General features: G+C 37.1%; 1 protein-coding gene across 3 annotated transcripts in view; it reads left to right on the plus strand.

Annotated features, from left to right (window-relative positions):
• Positions 1 to 17,375, plus strand: part of IBTK (inhibitor of Bruton tyrosine kinase) — an 80,116-nt gene that overhangs the window by 50,073 nt on the left and 12,668 nt on the right. For all 3 annotated transcript variants that reach the window (XM_056109798.1, XM_056109799.1, XM_056109800.1), the window contains exons 20-25: positions 3,129 to 3,247; positions 5,458 to 5,570; positions 6,314 to 6,462; positions 7,807 to 7,961; positions 9,356 to 9,448; positions 10,587 to 10,730. In XM_056109798.1, coding sequence (XP_055965773.1) covers positions 3,129 to 3,247; positions 5,458 to 5,570; positions 6,314 to 6,462; positions 7,807 to 7,961; positions 9,356 to 9,448; positions 10,587 to 10,730 — 773 coding nt within the window. The remainder of the gene's footprint in view (positions 1 to 3,128; positions 3,248 to 5,457; positions 5,571 to 6,313; positions 6,463 to 7,806; positions 7,962 to 9,355; positions 9,449 to 10,586; positions 10,731 to 17,375) is intronic.

Here is a 17,375-nt window from a genome sequence, read left to right on the forward strand (position 1 = left end):
GACGGTTCCAGCGTGTCTCCATGCGCCTGTCCCCCTCACCCCCAAGCCTGCTGTCGCCTCAGGGCTCCCGATTGTTCCTCTGTCTGGTCTGGTCTGGTCTGGTCTGTTTGTCCGTCTGTCTGGCCAGTGGCTTCTCAGGAAAGGTGTGCGCCACAGAGTGAGCCGCTGGCACTGTTCGTGATACACCTGTGTTGTGGTTCTTGTCTTGGTGTTGGGATCTCCGCGCAGCACTCCAGCCCTGACCCTGGGACTCGGGGGTGCTGGCAGAGTGAGCGGCCACCTCCCCGCTTCCTCCCGCACCCCCTGCACCCTCCCCCAGTCAGGGAGTCCCCAGGGGCTGGGCGGCACTGTGACCCTCCCTGCAGCTGGCCTTGCCTTCCTGTGCTTGGGGTCAGGAGTGTCCTGGGGGGGTCTCTGGCCGCCGTGACCCAGAGCCAGAGCAAGGTGGGGACAGGCCAGCTCAGCGCACACATCTGTGTCTGGTGGCTCTGGGCCTGGGAGCAGGGAGGCACGGCCTGGGAGGGGCCAAGAGATGGTTGTAAATACCCGCACTCCGCATTATTTATAGAAAGTGTACAGATGTGTGACTGTGAAATAAACGTCCTTCACCCCAAAAATACATACATATATATGTATACATATATGTATATGTGTGTGTATGTGTACCATTTATCTTTTTATATTCCACAAATGAATGCAGTCATTCTATATCTTCCGGCTCATTTCACTCAGCATGGTACTCTCCATGTCCATCTGTTTATAAGAAAATTTCATGACTTCATTTTTCCTAAAGGCTGCATAGTATTATTGTATTGTGCAGATGTGACACAGTTTCTTTATCCAATTATCTGTACTCAGGCACTCAGGTTGTTTCTAGATTCTGACTATTGTAAATAGTACTGCAGTGAACATAGATGTGCAGATAATGTTTCTACTGTATGTTTTTGGGCCCCCAGGGTATATTCCTAGAAGTGGTATTGCTGGTTCAAAGGGAAGCTCAATTTCTAGTTTTTTGAGGAATGTCCATATTGTTTTCTGTAAAAGCTATTTGGCATTCCCACCAACAGTGAAGGAGAGTCCCTTTCTTCCTGCATCCACGCCAGTACTAGTTGCTCTTGTTCTTTTGGATGTGTAAGACTTGTATTTGTTTTTTACTGAAGACAGGCTTTGATATCCTCAGAAGTATATTAGGTCACACGTAAAATTTTTTTTTGTAGGGACCAGAGAGATAGTAGAGTGTTAGGGCACTTGCCATGTATGCAGCCAAACTAGGTTTGATCCCTGACACCTCATGTGGTCCCCAAAGCCTGTCAAGAGAGATTCCTGAATGCAGAGCCAGGAGGAATAAGCCTGGGCATAACCAGCTGTGACCCCAAAACAAACAAAAATAATTTTTTGTGCCAAATAGTACAGGTGTCAAGATGCTAGCCTTGCGTGGAAATGACCCTGGTGTGATCTGTGGTCCCCTGAGCACAGAGCCAGGAATAAACCCTGAGTGCTGCAAGGTGTGGCCCCAAAACTGAAAAAAATTTTTAAAAATAATTCTTTGATTTCATTCATTTTTTAAAATGTCCTCTTTCTCTTTCCATCCCTTCATTGTTGTTGCTGTAGATGATGTTGCCGTAACCAGGGGTCCTGCCCGTGCCTGGCCTTAGTACTTGCACATGTAGAAATGCCCACTGAAGTGCTCTCCTCTAGCTTTGGTGCTTGCATACCCCTTTGCTGCAGCTTGTGCTCCTTTGTTTTGGTGTCATGCACATGTTAATTGCAGTGCTTATCAGGGGTCGCTGATGCTCTTTCTGACTGTGGTGCTTGTGTATTTTCACATTGCGGTGCTCATCTAAGGTCACACACCCCTGACTGCAGAGTGACTGGAAATTGCCTCTAGTGCCATAAGACCACAGGCTGTAAACTAGCCAGGTTCAAATTATCAGTTGATCAGGATCACACTTCACACATATTACGACTCCAAATATTGAACGCACTCGAGACCTCATGCCTGTAAGCCAGGTTTCTAAGCCATTTAGCCCTTAGGCTTTTGTGTTGAGACATTTCCTAATGAATTCTATTTAGGAAGGTTGTTTCGAAATGAGGATATGGGGTTGGTGGTACATACCTTGCATTCTGGAGGCCTCAAGCTTATCCCCGGCACTGCATGACCTTCCAAGAACTGCTGACTCAGTCTAGCATCTCATCTCTAGGCCCTAGCAGTGAACCATCACTGAGGAGGTCCCCAATCCCCAAATGATTTTTAATGCAGACATGGAGTTTCTTAATAGATACAGTGGGATAAACGGAAAAGACTGGCTCGAGACCTACCTCTAATGGCTGAGTGCATGCTTTGTGTACGGATCTGGGTTTGATCCCCAAATTCCATCAACAACAACAACAACAATAATAACAGTAATCCCATTACAAAACAATAATGGTCCCCTGAGCAGTGCCTGCACTGACCCCCAAGCACTGACCCCAGAGTACCCTTGAACCATCACCCTGTGTGATTCCAAAATAAAAGCAAGACAAAAAATACCTGAAGATATTTAATTATAAAGTTAATACGTACTTAATTCATTTATAAATGTTGGTTATTTTAGAACCATTTTAAGTATGAATTTATAATTATAAAATCAAATTTATAAATGATGATTACTAAGATCTTAAGTCTTCACTTTTTATATTAATCAGATATTTTTAGGACAGGTATAAAAATGTGAAATCAGATGATCCTAAAGAAATGGATTCGTGTATATTTTATAATAAACTAGAGCTTTTTAAAAGTATTTTTCATGGAATAAACTGGTGAATCTAATAAAAGTCTTCTGTTCCTGTGTAATTTAGTCAGCATTTCATACTTTTTGTTTGTTTTCTTTTTTGGCTGCACCTGTAGTGCTCTGGGGTTGCTCTTGGCTCTGCAGTAAGGAATCACTTCTAGCATTCTCAGGGGACCATGTGGGATTCCAGGGATTGAACCCAGTCGACCAAGTGCAAGGCAAGTGCACTATTGCTCTGGCCCAGCATTCTAGATATTTATGGCTAGTACGACTGCATATTAAAACAATTAGGGCATCACACGAGTCCATAAAAAATCCGTACAGATTTTGTGAGAACATTAACATCTTTCCCTACAGATTCCAGCAATGGATAGGCGAGTCATCACACCATACCCAGATGGACCAGATATTAACCGTTTGGAAGAAGATGGAGATATATTTTTCAAAGAAGAGATGAATACGGAGCAAAATTATTCGTAAGCTGTATTTTCTCCCTCTTTTTTTTTTCCAGCTTACCTACATGAATCTTGCAAACTCTTGATACTTTTTTGCTGACATCGGCAGGAAAAAAATGAGAAACTCGATAATAAGAACTAATTATATTCATTCTTAACTTTGGGATAAAGGGAACATGCATAATTAGTATTAGTAAATATAACAGACTTTTTAAAAAAAATTTTTGGCTTTTTGGGTCACACCCGGCAATGCACAGGTGTTACTCCTGGCTCTGCACTCAGGAGTTACCCCTGGTGGTGCGCAGGGGACCATATGGGATGCTGGGACTCAAACCCAGGTCGGCCGCGTGCAAGGCAAATGCCCTACCCGCTGTGCTATGGCTCCAGCCCCTATAACAGACTTTTTGAGTAGTAGAATTTATTGTATAATTAAATATCAAGGAAACCTAGCTTAAGATTAAAAATGTTGAGTTGATTAAGTTCATGTATCTTAGTTCCCAAATACTGCTAAGATTATGGTAAAGAAATATAAAAGCCATTGGAGTGATAGCACAGCAGTAGGGCGTTTGCCTTGCGCGCAGCCAGCCCAGCCGAGCAGGGTTTGATTCCTCTACCCCTCTCGGAGAGCCTGGCAAGCTACCGAGAGTATTCGATAAGCCAAACACAGTAACAAGTCTCACAATGGAGATGTTGCTGGGCCCGCTCGAGCAAATCGATGAACAACGGGAGGACAGTGACTGTGTGTAGTAGAACAGAAAAAGGATATCAGCAGTTTCAGGATTTGAAGAATGATCGCTAAGCAGTAATGATTTATATGGGTATGACCCTCCTAAGAGTGCTCAAGGGGCAGGTTGCTCCAGGGAATAGTTGGCAGGTTGGGTAGTTCAGTGCTGGGCAGTTGATAACAGTGCTGCTTAAAATTCTAGGGATCATTAGCACTGGGAGCCCTTTAACAGTCTCCCAGATTCAACCGTACCCTCCGAGTTTGGGGTAGGTCATTTCACAAGCCCTGCTTAGAATTTCCAGGTTCCTTCCTTCCCACCGCCCCCTTCCAGTTGTTTTTTTTAACCTCATTTAGGATCTGGTTACAGAATTACTTCTACTGATAAGAGCGTAAAAGTTTTGGGTCTTCCAAAGGGGTTCTATACCCTTTTTTTTTTTTTAAACTCTCTTTCTAGATTTTGGTAGAATTTGGAATAGAGATATCTGACATAGGCTATAACATCTTATAGTAAAATTAATGATAAAATCAACATTGGACATATATTAGTTATTACAAAATAATGTTCACAGCTAACCTATATGACTGTAGGTGAATTGGTAATAAGACCAATAATATTTGTATATAATAGGTAACAGAAAACAATCTTTATTCTCATAAGTGTTCTCCTTTTGATTAAAAATACTAAGTTGTGGGTATTGAGTTAATCGTCGATTGCCTCGAGCAGGCCCCAGTAACGTCTCTTTCATCCTAGCCCTGAGATTATATTCACGGCTCTTTAGGAGAATGAGACCCATCATTGTTACTGGTATTTGGCATATTTGGTACGTCACGGGGAGTTTGCCAGACTCTGCCCTGTGGGCAGGCTACATTCGGATAGCCTGCAAGTTTGTCCAAAGTAGGAATGAGGTAATAATGGGTATTGAGTATTCTCAGAAATTGTTTAAACGTTTATTACCTATTGTTTTAGCTTAAAATTATAGTTGTCGTAGCTCCTATGTGAATATATATACTGGGCTACTTTTCAAAATAATTCCCTATAATTGTGCCATCATGTTTCTAACTTTAAAGCAAATGTTAGAGTTAGAACAACTAATAGTAATTTGTTCCAAGTCACTGTCACTGTCACTGTCCTCCTGTTTTTCATCCATTTGCTCAAGCGGGCCCAGTAACATTGTTAGAGTTGTTGTTACTGTGTTTGGCGTATCGAATACATGACGGGTAGCTTGCCAGGCTTTGCTGTGCGGGCAAGATACACTCGGTAGTTTGCTGAGCTCTCCGAGAGGGATGGAGGAATCAAACTCGGGTCAACCAGGTTGGCCGTGTGCAAGGCAAAACGCCCTACTCACTGTGCTCTCGCTCCAGCCATGTCATTCCATGCCATATAGATATAACTAGAAACACATCCTGATTCATTAATCTTGACCAAAATGTTGCAACATCTGTTGGTTAAAATAAATAATTCTGCTGCTTCATCTCTAACTTGTTTTTATGTTTGCTTATTTTCTAGTGAAAGTATGTTCAAGAAGGCAAAAGCAAAAGCAAAAAAGAAACCCCGTAAGCGTTCAGATAGTTCAGGAGGTTATAATCTTTCAGATATTATTCAGAGCCCACCATCCACAGGTTAGTCAAAAGTGTTTAGGATATATATTCTGATCTGATCTTTTATGTCTGTTAGTTATCTAATTCTTTTAACATCTATTACATAATAATGTGTTAAATGCCTTCAACTGGGACCCTTAAAACAGCAAATGATAGAATTGTGATAAGTACTCTGAAGGGTTTTTTTTTATTTATAATTTTATTTATTGAATCACCGTGAGAGTAGTTACAAAGCTTTTGGGTCTGAGTCTCAGTCATACAATGAAACACCCGTACCTTCACCAGTGCCCATTCTCCATCCCCAAAAATCCCAGTATACCCACATCCCACACTGACTCCCTACCTGTGGGGCAGATGATTTCCATGCCACTCTCTCTCTACTTTGATTACATTCAGTATTTTGACACCAGACCTACCATTATTATTTGGGATTTTACGCCAACACTCAGATCTGCCGAAAAGGCAACAGTAGACAATTTGTTTTCTAATGCTGGTTATGAATCGATTTGCTCGAGCGGGCCCAGTAACGTGTCGTGTGGTTGCAGTAGTGGCCGCGCAATTTTGAAATTCCGAAATTTTAACACTTCAATCTGGAGGGATTTCTCCCCAATTTATTCTCCAGTAAAATTAAAGGTTGTTTACAGCAAATGAAATTTAAATATTCCTAAATATGGGTAAATGGTAACTTTTTGCTTTATTTTGTTCATTGAATGTAATATGTGTTTAATGTGCATGTGTTTTTATATTTTAATTTTGTATTTCAGGATTATTAAAGTGTGATAAGACCAACTCTGTGGAATCTCTTCCAGAGCTATTAACATCGGATTCTGAAGGAAGCTACGCAGGAGTAGGCAGTCCTAGAGATTTACAGTCCCCTGATTTCACAACAGGATTTCATTTGGATAAGATTGAGGTTTGTGTTTATTTGCTAATGTGCTCTTTTCTGAACCTCGAAATTTAGGTTCATGTCCAGCTTATTTATTTTTTATTAATTTATTATTTAAAAAATTCCATAGTATATGAGAAAATACTATGGTAGTATTTTGGTAGATGTTACCACTTTATCACTGTATCACTGTCATCACATTGTTCTTCAGTTTACTCGAGCAGGCACCAGTAACATCTCTATTCGTCCCAGCCCTGAGATTTTAGCAGCCTCTCCTTACTCGTCTTTCCCAACAATTGGAGTTTTTTTTCAGGGTCAGGGGAATGAGACTGGTATTGGTAGAGTGAATTTTTTAAAATTTGGTATAGTGACATTTTCTTAATTTGCATGTTTTTGGTTTTTAAAATTTTAATGGCCGATTTGATCATTTTCTGTTATTTTTTTAAATTTTTAATTAAAATATAGTGTAAACTTACTATTCTATGGTCGCCCATTGTGTTAAATGGAGCAAAAATAACATGGAAAGGCATTTTTCTAGTTTAACACTATTTACACTGGGCTGCAAAATCCCTAATATTATGATCACTTGTAGATATCTCTTAACATTTATTCCATTCTTAATCTGTAGGGGAGGAAATGCCTAAATTACTAGTCATTTTTTATTCATTTACTGTACAAAACCATGTTAGAACTTTTAGAAATTCATGAGAGAAAGGAAAATTTCTCCTTTATTCATGGTGTCTTCTATCAAGTATTGGTTAATTGATTGCTTGAATCTAGGGTAGAATTTTGGGGGACAGTTTAAATTAACTGAGGTTGATATAGAAGATAATTAAGGTTTATAGGAAAGTTGAAAGTATACTGTGACCTTCTGGCAGTAAAAGTACAATCTGTCCTGGCAGTGAACATGACATTCATTTAATTTTCTTGATGTATTGTAAATAGCACTAGATTTAGGGTTCCATTTGAAGTGTCCATGTTTCTAAGTACTGTTATGATTATTTAAATTTTATGACTTTTTTAACTGAGATTTTATTTTATTTCAGATTAAAATCATGGTCATTAATTTTAAAGTTTTTGCTTCGTGTCACTTTATCAAATTTTTCATTAACATTTTTCCTTAAGACTCAATTAAATTAGAATTTACTATGCATACTTGTTTCCCTTGAAAGTTTTTCCCCAACCTCATAGTAATTGATTTATAGACACTGATGTGGTTTGAACAGTGGTTAAGGCGTAAAACTGTAGAACTAACTTGAAAATGCTAGATGTTTGTCCTTGACTCTGGGAGATGGTTTGACCTATAAGTTTAGACATTGTTGCCCACTATGCTAGGCGTTTGCTATCATTTATTTGTTTTCTTTTCTCCAGGGAAAAAGTAAACCGTATATCAATGGTACACCTCCTGCCTATTCTAGAGAAGATTTAAAATCATCACCAAAACGTAAAATATCTGCTCCACAGCCCATTCCTAGGAACCAAATTGATACTACAAGCTCTTCCAGTTGGGTTACTGGCTCTTTCAGGTAGGATATTCATTCTTTTGCTCTACCCGTTCGTCGGGGATACCTTCAGTCAAGTGAAAAGAAATGAAGAGGCATGTGGGTTGATGTTTTGGGCCATGCCTGGCTGTGGTTAGGGCTTACTCCTGACTGGTGCTCAGGAGACCATACTTTTAAAATATATAAATTTCTAATACATAGAAAAGTAAACGTATTCGAATATTAACTAAAATATTCAGATCTTTAAAATATTAATTCTTTAAAAAATAAATTCTTTGAATGGAACTTTTTGTTTTTTGTTTTGGGGCCATACCCAGTAGTGCTCAGGGATCCAACCTGATGCAAGGCAAACACTCTATCCTGTATACTATTATTCTGGTCCCAGCAATGGAGCATTTTTACAACAGAATACACAGAAAAACACTGTCCTCCCATTGTTCATCGATTTGCTCGAGCGGGCCCAGTAACGTCTCCATTTTGAGACTTGTTGTTACTGTGTTTGGCATATTGAATACGTCACGGGGAGCTTGCCAGGCTTTGCGGTACAGGCAAGATAACTCTCTGTAGCTTGCCGGGCTCTCCGAGAGGGGCGGAGGAATCAAACCCGGCTGGCTGCAAACCCCCTACAGTGATATTTACAATTAATTGATCACAGCCAGTTACAACAGAATAAAGTAGATATAAATCAAACTGAAGTAATCTTTTCAAAGTGTTCACTGGAATTATAAATAGATTTTTTAACTTAATGAAAGGAAAGAAAAATAACATCTCTTAAGAATAAACAATAATTGTTTTGGAGCCATACCTGGCGGTGCTTGGGGATTGTCCCTGGCAGGAGACAGGGGGGCTTTATGGGGTCTGGAGATTGAACCTGGGTCAATCTACATGAAAGGCAAGCACCCTATCCATCTACTGTACTATAGCTTCTTCTCTCAAACAACTAACATTTTTAGCTACATTATATATTTTATTTATGTTAAAATTGCCCATTTCAAAAAAACTATAGAATTGTTCTTAAAAAACTATACAATTGTGGTAAAACTTGGTGGGTCTCTAGGATTATTAAGTCATCTCCAATTATATATTCTTTATCAACATTGGTAAGAATGTGTTTAAAAATACGACAGTATTTAATTCATTCAACTTAAAATATAATTTTACATATGACTTTGAGCTCTACTGAGTTCACTGAATTATTTTTCCTATTGAATATTTTTTCTTTGATTGTTTTGTTATATCATTTAACATGACATTGGGTGTAGTTAGGTATTATTTACATATGTGAAGTTGGTCACAGCTGATGAAATAGACTTAAACCGTCCTCATATTATTGATCTACAGTTTCAGTGAAGTTTGCTTGGGAGTTAGATTTTATAGGTAAACCAATATGATATAAAGCAGGTGTTTTTGTCTTTCAGTCCTGTCAGTCCTCCTGTCACAGATCTGAGAACCATAATGCAAATTGAAGAAAATAGACAAAAATGTGGAACAACACCGAAGACAAACTTGGGGTTTGTTTGAAAAAAAATTATATAAGCATAAATATTGGGACCTGGGAGATCGTAAAGCAATCAGGGAGCTTTCATTGCACTCATCCATTCCAGGTTCTATCCCTCGTACCTCATATGCACTCCCAGGAGAGAGATTCCTGATTGCAGACTCAGGAGTAAGCCCTTAACACTGCTAGATGTGACCCAGAATACAAGAAGGCTGGGCGGGGGATAGGGGTTGTTGGGATTCTGGGGCCAGAGAGTTAATACAAGAATTAAGGCACTTGCCTTGCATGTGACCAATCCTAGTTTGATTCCTGGTACTACGTGTGATCCCCTGAGCATAGATCCAGGAATAAACCCTACACATTGTCAGTGTATCCACTATTTCCCCCCAAACAAATAACAAAAAGAGGAAATACTTTTTATTATATTTCTGCCCTACACAATTGGAAATATTTCCTGGGCCTTTCCTATTATTTTCTGCGTTTGATATTACAGTTAATTGTGAGCTATTTTCTGTGTAATACGGATTTCTTAAAAATGTTTAAAATGTGTACCTGAATGCTGGAGAATGAGTTAGGTTGATTGTTCAGCTCTTATGCAAAATAGTACTTATTCAGTGGTAAAAGTTTGTCTCTAAATGGATCATTATGTTCTAATTCTCATGTATGTGTGTTAGTAGAAGGAGTCATATAATCCATCGTTAACAAAATTAGTTACCAAAAAATATTTATTAAACAAACAGAAAACCATGGCCAACCTCATAAATAACAGAAAACAGATTAGTAGTTACCAGGAGTAAGGGGCATAAAACCAGTAAAAGAACCCAAATAGTACATATTCCAGTTGTAAGTCCTCGGCCATAGAATCTTGTCTCTAAATATCTGTTCTGAGTTCTTTCTGATAGATGTGGATTGGTAGGAGGACTCATGTAACTCAAGTAATCATTGATAGTATAAACTAGCCTTATCACTATTGAAATATGAGGCCATGTTTGCTAATAATAGTAAAATCACATCCAGTATATAACTATCTGCAATCTTATTAAGCAAAACTTAATGCTAGTAAGTTTAATATCTAGCAAAATTATTTCTTATGTAATTAAACTTTCTCAGAAGCAGTGAAACTAATTTGTTTAATTTACCTTAATTTCTAGCAAGATGAATCCTCATGGAGTTAAACTTTCTCAGAAGCAACGAAAAATTATCGCAATGACTACTAAAGAAAGTAGTTTAGGAATGAATGGCATGGAAACAGCTTTAACTATTTCTTCAAAACCTCCCAAGCCAGTGAAGGCATGGTATGCTCTAGTTTTTATTAAAATAAGCTATGTCCGTGCATTAATTTGTAAGTCCTCAGTTTCTAGGTTTTATTTTCTCCTGTGTTTCTGTTTTTTCCCAGATATTTAATTTCTCTCAAACTAAAATTGAACTTGGGAAATAAGACTTTTTTTGTTTGTCTTTATTTTTTGAATGTGCATTATGATTTTCACTTTGTTTTTGTACGTGTATGATTTCTTTTGGTATTCTAATTAGTGTTTATTGTATAAGCAAATTAAAAATGCATTCTAACTATATTTTATTTAAATTTTAACTTTACATTTTATAAGTAAAATCTATTTTAAAATAGTTTGATAAGAAAAATATAACCTTTTTTTACCATCCAAATTTCTATGTCCTTTTCTTTATGCATCATGAATGTCTTTGTGTAGTTAAAAATCCAAGTTTGTCATGTCTTTTTATTTAAAAAAAAACAACAGGGTATGTCCAGTATTTCCTCTATTAGAATAGTTTCATAATGTTAGTATTAATCCTAAGATTCTCTAAAAAAGATCACATAGCAATTTTGGAATATGTAAAATAGAATATACTTGCTGTTCCCTTTCCCTTCCTCTCATTTCTTTCGAACATATAATAATTTGAGATCAGCTGTAGTGGAGCGTGATGGACAAGGTAGAGATCAGTAGAAACCTGTTGTCCACATAAGAACTGAGGGAAGATCTTAGAGACTGCCATGTATCTCAAGAAACCATTCTATTTTTGTCAGGATTAAAATCATTATTTTTTAATTAAAGATCGCTCACGCACATATGGACAGTGGTACTCAGTCAGTGACTCTCAGATCCATTCGTTGAGATAAAACATGATCACAAGATATGTAAAGAATAAAGGATGTAAAGAATAAAGGTCAAAACTCAAGAGAATGGCTATCTTAAGTTTTATATGAAGCATCGGAATATTGGTGTATGCCTCCTACATGCAGAGCCTATGCTGGTTTCTTGTGGTAAGGCAGTATGTTAGCTGGTTTGTTTACCGCTCCTGAAGGATTTATAGAGAAGACACTGTGACATTGAGTTGGAACTGAAAGGTATTGCTATTTGAGTGAAAATCACATTTGGATCGTTTGACCTTTCTAGTGAGAAAACTTTAGGCACGCCTTAAATTAGTTTTTGTTCACTTAGAAACAAAAGATAAATGAACAATGGTATATTTACTTCAGTTAGGGAATCCAGCTTAATGGATAGTTTCCTGTATTTTTTTGGAGTCAGAATCAGTTTCAAAAGAAGTTCTTTTCAGACTCAAAGAAAAAATATTTGATCAAACTGAAAAATAAGCAGTTTTAGAAATACAGTAGCGTAATAGTTCTCTAAGACTTACAATAAAAGACAGCAGACTAATGCACCACAACCTTCCTTTTGTTGTGACTGATTTTTAATTTCCCAGCAGACATATGAATATGATTGCTTTCCCTCCCTCTGTCTTAGCATTTCTATCTTGATACTCGTCACTAATCTCCCTCCCAAAATTCTAACTTAGTGCTCTTCTTTATGGTAAAACATACCTGATAATCTGCCAATTTTGTTTTCTTGGAGGAATATTCCTCACTGCGCTTTGAGAATCTGTCGTTTTGATATTTTACTTCACTGTAATCCTGGGAATTTTGTTTTATTTTGCTTTTCGGTTTTTTCCCCCCATATCTCCAGTGTTTGCTCCCCATTTGTTATTTTTTTTTTTCTGTTTCATTTTGTTTTGATGTTATAAAATCCAGTAGTTTTCTGATAAATGCTTTACATTTGTATTTGAAACAATTGGATATTTGAAACTCTTACTACTCTGAAACTCTTTATTCGCCCCTTGCTTGACTGACAGATTGGAACAATGTTCTAAATTAAGGATCATTTGAAGAGTTCTTTTTTCTTTTCTCTTTGGTACAGGGACGTTTAATGAGGGGAAATGTGTTTTTGATTTCAAAGAACATCTTATATACGACTTCGATACTTTTCTTTGTTTTCTCTAGAATTCACATTAGGTATTCCTCATAAAATTTCTCTAGTTTACTGATGTTTCACTCTTTTACTTTCCTTGTATTTATCTGCCTGTTTTATTTATGTAGTGGGTGTGGAGAGTCCCCCAGAGTTCCCTCTCACCCTGACAGTCTGCCTCCTTGTCAAGCTGTTTTTGAGTTCGGTTGTTGTGATTTAGATTTCATGCCTTCAGTTTTGTTGGCTCTCTGGTTTAGATAGACAAGTTCACATACCACACCCTCACCCCAGTGATGGGCCCAGAGCCCCTGATCTCTCCCCCCTGTATTTTTTGTCCTCCTCTTCCTTCCCCCCGATTTCTTACTTTCCTCTTCTTCTCCTTCCTGTCCTCTAGACTCAAGAGTGATCTAAATATTCCCATTTTAGTACCTTGTATTCCCTTATCTTGTCATTCTGTATTCCACAGATTAAGAGATACCATCTGGTATTTGTCCTCTTCTGACTTGACTTGATATCTTCCCATTCCATCCATATTGCAGTGAAGTGCATGATTTTATCCTTCCTTATAGCTACAGAATACTCTGCTCCCTCTCTTTCTCTCTTTCTCTATATACACACATATATGTGTGTGTGTATGTATATATACGTATTCATATCTGTATAAACAATAATTCAGTTGTCTGTTGTTAAATACCTATGTCGATTCCATAACCTGCGATAAGTAGTGCAATGAATAATGGTGTGCATTTGTCCTTTGGAATGAATGTTTTTGTATTCTGGGTGTTGAACCACAATACAGTCCCGGGATCCCAGAGTATCTTTTGCTGATGAGGTGTGTTTTTGGTTGTCAGTGTTCTGGAAGCTGATGACTAAAGAGGTTATGGTTAGGACTGAGGTTTCTGACATGGATTTCACATCATCTGCAACAGTTCACTGTCTTCTCCTTTCAAGTGTCCTTTAATTTTTCTTATGCCGTGGTAAAGAGGTACAATTATTTGACCACACTGAAATAAGGAAGGACATCTGAAATTCTCAACTACTCCACAAGTAAATTTTGAATCAAAATTTTTCTTGTCTGCTTCATGTCTGCTTCAGGGATTGGTATTTAATAGATGTCTCTAATATACAATCTTTTGAGTTTGAACTTCATTTCCTGTAACTGTACTAGTTAAATTGATAATCAGATTTCCTTTATTTCTCTAGATCATTTGTCAGTTATTTTTTTTCTTTTTTTGAGGTGGGTGGGGCATTCCTGTTGGTGCTTTGGAACTCCTGATAGAGCAGGGAAGTCATGAGGGACACTGAGTTTTTGAACTTGTGGCTGCAAAACAGTCATTTCAAGCTCTGAGCCATTCCTCTAGTACCCTTTTAACTCTCTTTGATCCTCTAACTGGCTGGAGCGATAGCACAGCGGTAGGGCGTTTTTGCCTTGCACGCAGCTGACCCGGCTGACCTGAGTTCGATTCCTCAGCCCCTCTCGGAAAGCCTAGCAAGCTACCAAGAGTATCCTGCCCTTGCAAGGCAAAACCTTGCAAGCTACCCATGACCATGATGTATCAATATGCTAAATACAGTAACAACATGTCTCACAATGTTACTGGGCCTGCTTGAGCAAATCCAACTGGAGGACAGTGACAGTGACAGTGATCCTCTAACAGTGTTACTACTTTTAACTCTGCTATTGCATTAAAGCCTTGGGTTTGTTTTTTTTCCCCATCTTTGACTTTATACTTTTCTGATTAGTTTTCTATTCATTTATATGGGATTTCAGGGGAAAGAATTAAAGAAGTTGCTTTGCTTAAATTTCCAATTATTTCCCCCTCATGTACAGAAAAAAAAAAGCCCTGGTTATTAGCAAAATGAGTTTAGGCTCCCATATAGAAATAACTATCTAAATTTCAAAAGAGACTTAAAGGCTTATTAATGAGAATTCTAGATATTCTAGAATGCTATAAACCTTGTCTAAAGTACAACCAAGGTATTTTTTCCTTTGAAATCTATTTGGTGACCATGAAAGAAGTGATATTTATTATACATTTATGTTTTTAAGCATAGTTGTGTTTTTTACATAGTGTTCCATCACTAATTATTTTACTCTGAATTATCAAACAAGAAGTGTCAGAGTGGTTATAAAATCAATCATTTCAGCATTTTTTTATGATCTTTTGAGATTCTTTTTTGAGGCCACACTTAGCTGTGCTCAGGGCTTTCTCCTGGTTCTATATTCAGATCACTCCTGGTGGGGTTAGGGGAACCATATTTGTGATCAGAGATTAAACCCTGGTTGACTGCATGCAAGGAAAGTGCCCTTACCTACTCTACAATGCTCTGGCCCTTCAGGTCTTTATAATCTTTATACTGCTTTTTATTTGTATTTCTTGAACAATAAACTGAAGTAACTGTAAAATATATGTATATTATATATATATTAATGTTTTATGAGGTATCTAAAATACATGTAATGTATATATTTTAAAATTTAAATTTTTTTTTATTTTTCAAAATTTTATTTTATTACAAAGTTATTCATAGTTGGGTTTTTTACATACAGTGTTTGATCACTAATCCCACCACCAGTGTTTGTAAGATATTTTTTTCTCCAAATAAATAATTAAACAAATGCATGTAATTGTTGCTTTGTTAAATAAATTTTATTCAAAGTTTGGCGGAGATCAGGAAACATTTTTTAGTTCTTAAGAATGTATGTAAAGGGCCAAAGATACAGCTTACCTTGCTGGTGTTCGTACTTTTCATGTAGGAAGTATGGGTTCAGTAACCAGCTCCACCTGACCTTCTCAGTACTACAGGTAGCATACAAGCACAGAGCTGGGAGTAGCCCCTGAGCACTGCTGTGTGTGACTCCCAAACTGAAAAACGTATTCACATACTATGTTGTGTGCTATTCAGGAATTTTATGCTTGGTATTAATGAAAATAATTATAATTTGATTATTGAACATTTTATTTCCTTAAATTCCTGGGAGGCTGAAAGTATCCCTTCATTTTTAATCACACACACCTACACACCTATGGTATAAATGTGAATATCACCTATAAATGTCTAAGAAAAATTGTAATAATTCAAATAACGGTTCTAGAAGAAGGATAATAATGTGAAATTAGTCATTGAATCTTATTATAGTGATTTATCTCTAGGATTTTTCTTAATACTTTTTTTGTTTTGTTTTTCGGCCCCACCTGACTGTGCTCAGGGCTCACTCCTTGACTCTGCACTCAGGGATCATTCCTGGCAGGCTTGGGGGACCATATAGGATGCTGGGAATCAAACCTGGGTTGGTTGTGTACAAGACAAATGCTCTATTCGCTGTTCTATCACTCTGACCCCAATTTTTCTTAATTCTTCTAAAAGATAAATCGTAAGAATCATCTTATGCAATTTTTCTTTAGATGTTTTTATACTGTGTTAATCTTAATTTTAAATTTAATATAGAATTTGTTAGCAAATCAAAAATCAGTCCTCTGTTTCTAGTACACCTTTACCTTGTTTATTGACTCTGTTAATAGTTCTCTTTCTGCTGCCTATCTTTTCTGCTGGTAAGTTCTGGTGTTGAATATTAAAGGTGACTTGTTCTTATATTAAGTGAATTCTAACCAGTTGAATTTTAAATCTTACTCGGAAAAACACTAAATACTTAAGGGGCTTAGCCACTTTTGTTATGCAGTGTTTTACTTGGAAATATCACGCAGCATTTTTCACCAATCATCTTATATCGAAGAATGCGCAACCTTTATGGCTTTGCTTGATGTTGAATGCAACTTCTTCCAAATTCCATTTAGACTAACCTATAAATTACAAAAACATTTTCAGTAATGTAACTTGAAACATGTAATATTTTTGAACTAGAAGTTTTATTAAGGCAAAATTTCAGGCTACATTAGGTCTGGAACAAAGTCTGGATTAATTTTTATGTGACTACAAATGCTTCACCATAAAGTTTCCAGGATTGCTAAGATGGAAAATATCCAGAACCTCTGAGTTAGTAAAGTTTTGAGAAATCAGATTCTGTTTCAAATTGTGGCATGATCAGTGGAAAGAATAATAGAATTTATTTAAAGAAATCTGTGTAGACATTTTATGAGTCAGCATTGTGCATGATCACTGACATGTACGTTTAAGATAGTTTATGAGTATATTTTTATTTCCACATATATGAATTCTTAGAAAATATTACTATGAGTATCTTTATAAAAAGAGAACTTTTTTAGGGTAAAAGATATTTACCTGGTCCAGTAGCCTCCGAATTCCCTGGTGTGACTCTTGACAAAGTCGTACTTTTTTTATACAGATCAAGTAAAGATTACATATTTAGAGACATGAGCTATTTATCGAGTATACACAATGGATTTTCTCGAGTATATTTTCCAACAGTGCTCCCAACTGACTTACAATGCACAACTTTATATCACAGTTAACCTTGTTTGCCAATAAAAGCCTTCAGATATGTGTGCTTTTAGGAGGAGGCAAGTAGTTACTCTTTTGTATGTGTGTTTATTACAGGTTTTTTAATTTTTGTGGAATTTAGGGTCAAACACAGACATGCACTTAGCTTTTGAGACACATCCCTGATTATATATATATATGTATACTCATATATTTATATTTCAGTAACTATGAATAACTTATTTGGAGGGCACACTCAGCTGTGGGTAGGGTTTACTTCTT

This window comes from Sorex fumeus, unplaced genomic scaffold (assembly GCF_029834395.1).
Source record: "Sorex fumeus unplaced genomic scaffold, SorFum_2.1 ptg000008l, whole genome shotgun sequence".
Taxonomy (NCBI): domain Eukaryota; kingdom Metazoa; phylum Chordata; class Mammalia; order Eulipotyphla; family Soricidae; genus Sorex; species Sorex fumeus.